The sequence below is a fragment of the Ipomoea triloba genome, chromosome 14, assembly GCF_003576645.1.
Source record: "Ipomoea triloba cultivar NCNSP0323 chromosome 14, ASM357664v1".
NCBI classification, from domain to species: Eukaryota; Viridiplantae; Streptophyta; class Magnoliopsida; order Solanales; family Convolvulaceae; genus Ipomoea; species Ipomoea triloba.
The window spans coordinates 6,318,053-6,328,652 of NC_044929.1; the positions used below are offsets into that span (position 1 = coordinate 6,318,053).

A 10,600-nucleotide genomic window follows, 5' to 3' on the forward strand; every position below is an offset into this window, starting at 1 on the left:
TATATATATATATATATATATATATATATATATATATATATATATATATATATATATATATATATATATATATATATATATATTGTAGAGTTAGTATTTTAAATTTTGAAACTATGATTTAGATTTTAAATTTTTTTTTTATTATTAAAAATTACAATTATTTTACATTTTGACTAGGAGTTGACGAGGAATGGGGAATCCCCGGAGACGGGGACTCGGGGAGTATCCCTAGTTGATCAGCTCAAACAAAGAGTATTGATATTTGAATTCGTGAGTCGTGACTTTGTGGTTACAAGTTTGTATCCTTAGCCATCTTGGCTAGAGTTACCCTCAAGTTATTTGTTACTTATAGAAAAAATGATGTAAACTTTTGATGGAAAATATAATACTTTTAAATTATAATGTAATATTTAGGCGTTTAACAGTTACTTATGAGATGAAGTGTAATACTAATCAAGGATAAATTGATTGATTGTTACTTATGATGAGAAACTGTAATACTTATGAGGTAAAATGTGATACTTTTTAATGAAAAATATAATACCTTTAAATTAAAATGTACTACTAGAAGTTGAAGAGCTACTTATAATGAAACTTTTAATACTTATGAGCGAAAATGTAATACTTATAAAAATCCGACTCGTCCCACGAATGAGGATTTGTTGGGGCCTGATGTTGACTATTTTTGTGATCAGTTTATTAATTAATAAGAGGGTTATGCCAAATTGAGTTAATCGAATGCATTTGGTCCTCATCACTAAGAATCCAAGCCTAAATGATGATTGACTATGGACAATCGCGTTATGCAATGTTCTCTATAAAATCTTGGCTAAGATTCTTGCAAACTGTCTCAAACCCCTATTGAGCATACTCATATATGAAGAGCAAAGTGCATTTATCTCGGGTCGTTTAATTACTGATAAACATCATGCTGGCCTTCGAGGTTAATTATTATTTGAAGAGGAAGAAACAGGGAAAAGCTAGCTTCGGGGCCCTAAAGTTATATATGAGTAAAGCTTACGATCAGATTGAATGGGGTTATCTGGAAGAAGAGTTATTGAGGATGGGGTTCTATACGCAGTGGGTATCCATAGTCTGAAATTGCATTTTTACAGTGGAGCTCTTGGTTCTGTCTAATGGTGCAGAACTCGAACATATTTTTCTCTAAAAGGAGGCTGAGACATGGAGACTCTTTATCCTCATATATGTTCATCATAGCTTCGTAGGGGCTCAGTGCAATGATTTTTTAACAAAAAAGAATTGACAATATTCAATGGGTCAAAATTGCTAAGTGGGCTCATGCAAATTCTCATTTGTTGTTTGCTAATGACTCTTACTTTTTTTTCTAGACACTAAATGTGCAAGTTATGTGGTAAGAGACATTCTCACTGAGTATGCTATGGCTTTTGGCCAAGCCATCAATTTTGGCAAATCTTCTCTAATTTTTAGTACCAATATTAAAGAGGAGGATCAAGCAGGCATGACAAAGATACTAGTTGTTCAAAGAGAAACTGGAGGTGGCAAATATCTTGGTCCCCTTCCTTGATAAGAAGAAGGAATAGAAAAATTTTGGGATTTGTTAAAGATAAAATTTTCACCAGAGTAAATAGTTGGAACAACATATTCCTATAAAAAATCGGTAACAAAGAAGTACTCATAAAGTCAATAATTCAAGTTATTCCAACATTCAGTGTTTTTCTACTGCCAGTGGGCCTTTGCAATGAAATTGAGAATATGATGAATGCTTATTGGCGAGGATGTAACGAGAAGGAAGGAAAAAGGCGTATTTTTTTTTTGAAAAGGAAAAGGCATATGTTGATTAGCCTAGAAACGTATGTGCTCACCAAAAGATAGTAGGAGACTAGGCTTTCGATAACTCAGAGAATTCAACGTGGATATGGTTGGAAAGAAGGCATGGAGATTCATGCAACACATTGAATCGCTAGTGGCAAAAGGTATTTAAAGCAAAATATTTTCCTCATTCCTCGTTTCTTGGAGCATCGAGAGCAATACATCTTTTGTGTGGAGAAACATTTGCAAATCTCATAAGAGCATCCTTATCAAGGGGTTTTTTTTTGCGGTTTTTGAGGAGTTTTTGTAAGTGTGATTAGGAAAAAGAAAATGAGAGGGGAGGAAAAAAATAAAACAAATATGATTTTTAAAATAAAAAAAAAACAGCTTTGTCAAGCGCACCCGTGCACTGCACGCGCCCGAGTAGGCGTTGTTGTGCGCGAAACCCGCACAAAAGTGCTCTATTGCTACTTTGGATTTTGTTCCAATAACTTTGATTTTACGGATGATTCTTTGCCCTTCTCTCTCCCCTTTCTCTTTCATCCACCTTAATCTTTACTATTCCAATAACTCCCAAAAAAACCCTATAATGGATGCTCTAAGGTTCTGTGAAAAGGAATATGATGGAGGTAAGGGATGGCAACTCTATCAACTTATGGACATTCTTCCTAAGGTAAAAGGCTTTGGCAAAATGCTTCTTTTTTTCCTCTAACCATTGTTGAGAGATTTCAAGAGCTTGTTTAACTAGAGAGGCGCAACCTCCAAACATCATTGTTTATGTATTTGCTAGAGCATCTTGTTCCTTATTTAAATGTATTATTTGGTTCAATGTTCTCCCTCTAATCATTTTTGATAGGTAGAGGCTTGATACGATTTGACTAATGGATTTCCTTTTAAAAAAACAAAAAAAAAAAGTAAATTAAAGAGGAAAAATAATGTTTATGTACTAATACTATAATAACACGTTTGGTTCGTGGAATAGGCCTGGAATGACATAACATTCCCAGTAATAGGCCTATTCATTTGTTTGGTAAATTTTTTTTATTCCCAGGAGCATTGTTCCCAGGAATGGCTCATTCCCCTTACAGAAGGAATAGCTATTACTAGGGCCCCCCTGGTATTAACCTATTCCTGAGTTCTCAGGAATAGATTTTATATTTTATTTTCTATTTTACCCTTCTCTCTTTCTCTCTGTATTTGCATCTCTTTCAAAGCTTCAAATTCTTTCTCCTAACACTCAAAATTGGGTCGAAGTTGTTTGACTCCCCGACACCACCATCGCATTGGCTAGAGTCTCCAAACCATGTAAGGCCCAACACTAAATCTGAGACCACCTCGCACCATTACTGGATCACCCAAAGTCCCAGACCACCGGCATAGAAAGATCTCATCCACCACCAGCAACCTTCACCGATGACGGAGACTCCGCTACAGCAACAGCCACCCCGCCTCCAACCAGAACTAAGGTTTCGTTAAGGGGTTATCGAACTGGTTCGTGAAGGTTAAAAGGAGTAGCCTCGACAGTGCTGGAGCCACTACCACCATCTATTCCGTTGTTCGTGGCCTGAGATCGCCGTAAAATCGCCGACTGCATAGGAATTTGCAATGTGGTTGCTGGTAATCGATCAGAGTTCAGACCAGTCCTAGAGGTTCGCGAAGCGATGGCGAGTCCATCCCCACCTTCTGTAATATTATGTATAAATCTTATGTAGTTATGTCTTTTATGCATATATTCCATTTCTATTACTTAAACAAACCAAACACTGGAATAACATTCCTAAAGTCTATTCTTTCAACGAACTAAACAGTAGAATACAATTCCTATTTTATTCCTTATTTATTCCATTCCCTATGGAATAGTAGAATACAATTCTTATTTTATTCCTTATCATTCCATTTCCTATGGAATAATATTCCTATTCTCTCAAAATTCTTCCATAAACAGTAATAGTGAGGAAAAAAAAAAAAAGAAATAGAAATGAGAAATGCCTTGTGTCCCACAATTCCACGAAGGGGTGAAGGCAGGAATAATGAATGGTCTTTCGGTCTTTCACTCCCATGGACCACTGTTCTTCAGAAAAAATAAAATAAAACAAAAAGAAAATTAGGATTTTTTTTTCTTTCTATATAATGGAAACAATATATACACAGCGGTAATCTAAAGCTTCGACAAGCATCACGCCTCCTTTCTCTCCCTCTTTCTACAGAATCTTTGCTAGTTTTTCAACTCTCAGTCGCCGATCGGTCGGAGGGAGAAACGACGATGATGAGCGCGAACGACGGTGCGGCCGGTCCGGTGATGCGCCCCAAGACCAAGATTGTCTGCACGCTGGGGCCGGCGTCCCGGTCGGTGCCGATGGTCGAGAAGCTGCTCCGTGCTGGGATGAACGTTGCGCGCTTCAACTTTTCACACGGATCTCACGAGTACCACCAGGAGACCCTCAACAATCTCCGTCAGGGTATGGAGAACACCGGTATTCTTTGCGCCGTCATGCTTGATACTAAGGTATAATACATACGTATGCTTACTCTGTGTTGACTCTGGTTGGTGGATCGGTTGTTAATTTGTGCGGGTTAGGTGTTTGATTTTTGGTCTGACTGGTTTTTTTGCGTTCCATCTGTCCACTTGCTGAGCATATCGTTCCATACCGTTATTGATTTGATGTTTGGTTCATTTCTTACTTTTATGGTGTTTAATCGGTTTGGAGCTGCTTTTTTGGAATTTAGAGCACTTTGATTACTTGCTTTGACTCTTTTCCATGGGAGAAAGAACAGGAGAAGATGTGTTTCTTCCTATTACGCGAGTTTGTTACTCGATTGAAAGCAGAAACTACTAAAAATATATATATATATACGGAGCTAACTGACCTGCTATGGATTATCTAATACTTATGCTTCTTATGGTTTCCAGTTTACATAATTTTTTTTTGGGGTTAGGTAATTCTACCAAAGATCTCTTAAAATGATCGGCTTTCCTCTTTCTCTCTGATGATTGCCAATCTGCACTTTTTCTACATATTTGCTCCTTCATGGAGAAAAACGAGTTCAACTTTTACCTAGAGAGAAAATCACCTAATTAAGCGTTTATTATTTGTTTTAATGGTAAACATTCCAATAGAGTGCCCCTTGAAGATGATGATTATATCCTTATCTCAAAAACAAATTCTATTGTTATTCTGCTGGCAATTGTGGCTTTCCACAGTTTTTCCTGAGTGCAAACTTTTGCAACTCAAGTATAGAGTTGTAGATGCCAACATAAATGATTCTTTGTTTGTAAGAGGAGTAATAAACATGGTAGTCCAGGAGGAGAGCAAGAGGTGAGCAGAAATTTAAGATACACGTTATTCTGTAATAGCTCAATGGCACATGGCAGGTTTAGAATTATGAGAACTGGATAGAGAATAGAGTCCATCTAGCTGACTTCAACTAGCTTGGGGTTAAGGCTTATTGCTTACCATTGATTTAAATTGATTTTGTATAATTCTATACTTAATTTCAATATTCCGTCCTTTACACTCTATAAAAAAAACTGCTATTATGGGTATGTCAAGTGTGATCATAATTCAAATGATGTAAATGTTGATCTGATCAAATGATTATCTGAATGTGTCTGAACAGTGATTAAGGCATGCCCATTGTTTGTAAATTCTATAACTGGGGGTGATATAGCATTGGACCTTATTTGTGAGTTCTGTTTGTTTTGTGTTGTAGGGTCCAGAAATTCGAACAGGGTTTTTGAAAGACAACAAGCCCATCCAACTAAAACAGGGTCAAGAGATTACTATCTCCACTGATTACAGCATCAAGGGTGATGAGAATATGATCTGCATGAGCTACAAAAAGTTGGCTGAGGATGTCAAGCCTCAAAGTGTTATACTGTGTGCAGATGGCACCATATCCTTTACTGTTTTGTCATGCGATAAAAAGAATGGTCTTGTTAGATGCCGATGTGAGAACACTGCTGTTCTTGGTGAGAGAAAGAATGTCAATCTCCCTGGGGTTATTGTGGATCTTCCAACCTTGACAGATAAAGACAAGGATGACATCTTAAACTGGGGGGTACCTAACCAAATTGATATGATTGCCTTATCCTTTGTTCGCAAGGGCTCAGATCTTGTTGAAGTCCGGAAGCTGCTGGGTCCACATGCAAAGAATATCATTCTTATGTCAAAGGTTTGCTTCCATCAACTCTTTCAATGATTATCCTGATCAAGTGATCATACAGGAATTTCATAGTTTTTGTATTATTGCCTTAAATAGTCTATAAGCATACCAGAAGTATGCACTTGTTGATCATGAGGCTCACCTTTTTTTTTTTTTACATGAGTATTATTTATTGAAATTCTCCATTCTTGCTCTGATTTTTGTTTACATAAGGAAGTCTATTGTATTAACAAATGTTTATATTGACTCTAGGTTGAAAACCAAGAAGGTGTAGCAAATTTTGATGACATTCTTACCAACTCTGATGCATTTATGGTGGCACGTGGTGATCTGGGAATGGAGATTCCTATTGAGAAGATATTTTTAGCTCAGAAAGTAATGATTTACAAATGCAACATCCAGGGGAAGCCTGTTGTCACGGCAACCCAGATGTTGGAATCGATGATCAAGTCTCCAAGGCCAACTCGTGCAGAAGCAACAGATGTTGCCAATGCTGTTCTTGATGGGACAGACTGTGTGATGCTTAGTGGTGAAACAGCTGCAGGGGCTTATCCAGATCTTGCAGTGAGTACGATGGCCAAAATTTGCATAGAAGCAGAGAGCACAATTGATTATGGAGATGTGTTCAAAAGAATGGTGGCAAATGCACCAGTTCCTATGAGCCCACTAGAGAGCCTTGCATCTTCTGCTGTCCGAACAGCTAACTCTGCTAAAGCCTCTCTCATCCTTGTCCTGACCCGGGGAGGAAGTACTGCAAAGCTGGTAGCCAAATACAGGCCGGGAATGCCTATATTGTCAGTCGTTGTCCCTGAGATCAAGACCGACTCCTTTGACTGGTCATGTAGCGAGGAGTACCCAGCGAGGCATAGCCTTATTTTCAGGGGACTAGTCCCAGTCCTGTGTGCAGGATCTGCAAGGGCATCCCACGAAGAGTCGACAGAGGAGGCACTCGTGTTCTCCCTCCAACACGGCAAAGAAAAAGGATTATGTAAGGTAGGAGATGCTGTCGTGGTCCTTCACCGCATTGGAACTGCTTCTGTGATCAAGATCGTGACAGTAAAGTAAGTGATTGAGAAATACCAACTTGGTTGTGGAGAAGCAAACATTATATTCACTTTTCACTCTCTTTTGTTAAATCAGATTTTTTTGTTCTGCTTTTTAATTTTACTTTTCCACAAGAGACATCACTCTTCGCCTTATTGGCTATTGCACCCTTCCTCTTCTAGAAACCATGTTTTGCCAGCCAATTTTCCAACCTGAATCCTGAAGCTGGATTATTTGCTATATCTTTTTGTTGATTGAAGTATTAAACAGTAGAATAATGATTGTTAAAGATGAGTGAAAGTTGATTTGTTCAACATCTCTAGCATCTTGTATTTTTTATTTTTTCATTTCGAGTTTGGTTAACGAGGCTATAAAATGGGATTGAGAATTATAGATTCTGATGAAATGGGATGTCATTTTTTTTTTTTTTAAATGTTGGGTTTGATTATTGAGAGTCTAAAATAGGATGGAGAATTATAGATTCTAGAAGGGCATGGCATATTGAATGGAATGGTGAGTGTAAACTGTAAAGTAGGCAGGCAGAAAAATGGAGTGTGATGCACATGATATGCACTCGGACAAAAAAGTCGAGTGATGTCATCGCCTAACTGACAAGAAGCATCAAAACCAAGTTGTTAAGCAATCTATTCTGGATTAAAACCAAGTTGTCATTTTCAGTAATGGACCATATGGTGCTGCACTGAATTTCCATTTCATATATATATATATAGTGCAGCCAGGCCTTTCTGTTCGGCCGGTGTAGCTGCACTATTTGGTATGGTATGCAATTTTGTTAGGAGAGACGTACAATAATGAAATGCATCAACGCATTACACAAAAAGTTATATACTATACCTCACCACACCTAATGGTGCGTTTACGAACACTGTGTGGTGTGCTTATACGTATTAATGGTGCATTTTGTGGTGTACGTTTTTGCATACCATATATATATATATATATATATATATATATATATATATATATGTGATTTAAAATTAAATCAAAAAGAAAAAGAAAAAAAAAAGAAATAGAAAGATTTTGATCTGATTGCACTCAGAGACAGGATGGGGTTTTGGCGAAGAAGCAAAACACGAGGAAAACACTCAACAGGCAGGCAAGCAAGCATATGCAAAGAGAGAATCTCATTCTCATATTGGAAACTATACAAAAAAGGAAAACCTCCGGCAGATGTGCTGTTTGCAGGTCTGTCTAACAAGGCAGACCGCAGACATGACAATGGCATAGGCATACATACCCTCCATATAGTTACAGGCTTGCAAAAGTACAATCATTCATATATATATATATATATTGCAAACTTATAATAATGTAGCATTTAAAGCGCTATGTACATGAGCAGCAGCAAGGGCAAACAACGTCCACGCAGCAGATGGCAATGACTTACATTCGTAAGTTTAGTCCTCGTGTGTATGACTATGAGCCCCCGGGGTAGCATTTGTTGGTGGGCTTGATGGTGAATGACCATCAGCATTAGATTGGGTCCCCGGGGCTGAGGTTGAGGGTGAAAACAAACTACTGAATGGCCAGGGAAGCGGAACTGAATATTGTCGTCCATTTTCATTTCTTGCATCTCCATTAGGGTCTCCTCCTCCATCTCCTCTATTGCCATCCATGTTCATCGCTGCATTATCCCTGGACCCGTTGGACTCGAGCTTTGAATCATCGAAAGGCAGCTGGTGCCTACACACGGGACAGGAGCTGTGAAGTTCCAGCCACGGGAGGATACACCCGCTGTGGAACTTGTGCTTACAAGGCATCTCTTTTGCTTCACACCCAACTTCAAAGTCTTCCAAACAGACAGAACACTGCAACAAATCCTCAACTTTTACCATTGGCATTGCCTCGATTGCCTCTTTTTGAGCTGGCGGGGTGCCATACCTGTTCGGATCGTTCTCAGCCAAGTGCTGCAGTAGCATGTCTAAACCGGGTCCTATGAAATAATCACCCAAGGAGCCCATGTTATGGTTCCCTGAATTGGTATTCGAGTCATAAGAACCCTGAACTATGATGGTTTGATTAAAAGGATTTATCAAAATCACGCGCTCTCTGTCCCTGTTTTCCCTGTCTCGGTCCCTCTCCCTCTCCCTCTCCCTATCATCACCACCACCACCGCCTTCAGAATTTTCCGTCTCAGATAACATTCCAGCTCGAATGCCTTGGAGGAGTTGGAGAATCGTGGCTGAGCTCCTCCTCCTCCTACGAATGATAGATTCCAGTTCCCGGTCTAGTTCAGTCTGATCACCCTCCTCATGGTTACGCTCATTATTATTATTATTATTATTATTATTATTATTATTGTCCTCATCATCCTCTTCTTCAAACTCCATGCGCCTGAACCTGCTGCTACTACTACGCCTGCGACGTGGGTTGCTCATCATGCCGAGTAAGATTGGCGCCCAAAGGGAGAGTGCTCGTTCCGAATCAGCCCCCCCAAAATCGAAGGCGTTCTCGTTAGTAGTTTCCGGGGCGGCTGCAGATTCCATTTCCTCCACAAAGCCACTTTGACAGATGGGGCATTTTAATGGCTCAATCTCCATGATTGGGTTCACCACCCTTGAACAGTGGTAACACCAATATCTAGATGCCTGGGCTCCATCCATCTTGGCTACTGGATCTTCTTCCTCTGCCAAATCAACTCAACATTAGGGATTTGATTTATCTACCACACAATTGGTGATCAAAACCCTGCATATTTATTTTGAATGACGAGGGAAACCCCACAACCCTTTCAGGTGTAGGTAAAGGGTCATAAATTACTCATAATTGATCGGCTCAAAGGGTCAAGGGGCAAGAATTCGAACTCGCGACCTTGTGGTTAAGTATGGATGTCTTGCCAACAAAACAGACGATAAATATATTATGATCTTTGGTGGTAACCAAAATGGAGTGATCTTAAAACCAATTTTGAAATAAGATGGGGAACAGATCCAGTTCTTGGGACAAAATGAAAGACAATTCTCACCAGGAGCTAGAAATGAAAATAAAAATTCAAGAAAAAAAACAATGCATTTTGTCTCCTTAACCATCATACCTATCTTAGCTACAAGCAATAGAGAAGCCACAAGAATAATAGCCCAAGATCACTGGGAAATTCTTACAGATCCAACCAGAAATAATCAAAGAACCAATTTTGGGATTTCTATAAATCTGGTCCAACAATAATAATGACTACATATATTGATTGATTTCCAAGAAAACAAGGTAGGTGAGATTGTGAGAAGTAAATGAACATAATAAAAAATAAAGAAAGAAAAAACACCCATATTAAACAAGAACAAGATTGTTTCTTTATTAATCTTTTGAATCAATCAAACAAACAAACACCTAAAAATGATCTGTGACATCAAAAGCCACACAACAACATAGGATGAAACATCAAAAACTTACCAGCTTGAGAGGTTGAATGAGGGGGGTGGGAGGAGGGAGATGATTCTCCCTCAGTATTTCTTATGAATTTTGGTTGGTTTTTGAGGTTTGGGATTCTTGACTGTGTTGAGAAGCGGTTGAAATGGAAGGGAGAAAGGAATGGAAAGCAGTGGGGGCTCTCCTTTTTATCAGTCATTCATTTCATCATTTG

At 38.7% G+C, this 10,600-nt stretch overlaps 2 protein-coding genes across 2 annotated transcripts; one reads left to right on the plus strand and one right to left on the minus strand.

Annotated features, from left to right (window-relative positions):
• The first annotated feature begins 3,938 nt into the window (after positions 1 to 3,938).
• On the plus strand, positions 3,939 to 7,321 carry LOC116004604 (pyruvate kinase, cytosolic isozyme). The gene is made up of 3 exons (XM_031244719.1): positions 3,939 to 4,297; positions 5,503 to 5,964; positions 6,208 to 7,321. The coding sequence occupies exons 1-3, from the start codon at positions 4,055 to 4,057 to the stop codon at positions 7,018 to 7,020; spliced, it is 1,518 nt and encodes a 505-aa protein (XP_031100579.1). The 5' UTR covers positions 3,939 to 4,054; the 3' UTR covers positions 7,021 to 7,321.
• An 806-nt stretch (positions 7,322 to 8,127) lies between these two features.
• LOC116005155 (E3 ubiquitin-protein ligase SIRP1-like) lies at positions 8,128 to 10,600 on the minus strand. Its single transcript, XM_031245411.1, has 2 exons — positions 10,411 to 10,600; positions 8,128 to 9,646 (listed from the first exon to the last, which is right to left on the minus strand). The coding sequence occupies exons 1-2, from the start codon at positions 10,583 to 10,585 to the stop codon at positions 8,418 to 8,420; spliced, it is 1,404 nt and encodes a 467-aa protein (XP_031101271.1). The 5' UTR covers positions 10,586 to 10,600; the 3' UTR covers positions 8,128 to 8,417.

What these genes read in the sequence shown, in the direction of transcription:
- LOC116004604 (XM_031244719.1), top strand. Translation starts at nt 4,055, where the DNA reads ATGATGAGCGCGAACGACGGTGCGGCCGGTCCGGTGATGCGCCCCAAG. An exon ending in CCGTCATGCTTGATACTAAG is followed by an intron (nt 4,298 to 5,502) that starts GTATAATACATA and finishes TTTGTGTTGTAG; the next exon opens with GGTCCAGAAATTCGAACAGG. An exon ending in ATATCATTCTTATGTCAAAG is followed by an intron (nt 5,965 to 6,207) that starts GTTTGCTTCCAT and finishes TATTGACTCTAG; the next exon opens with GTTGAAAACCAAGAAGGTGT.
- LOC116005155 (XM_031245411.1), bottom strand. Translation starts at nt 10,585, where the DNA reads ATGACTGATAAAAAGGAGAGCCCCCACTGCTTTCCATTCCTTTCTCCC. An exon ending in TCATTCAACCTCTCAAGCTG is followed by an intron (nt 9,647 to 10,410) that starts GTAAGTTTTTGA and finishes TTGATTTGGCAG; the next exon opens with AGGAAGAAGATCCAGTAGCC.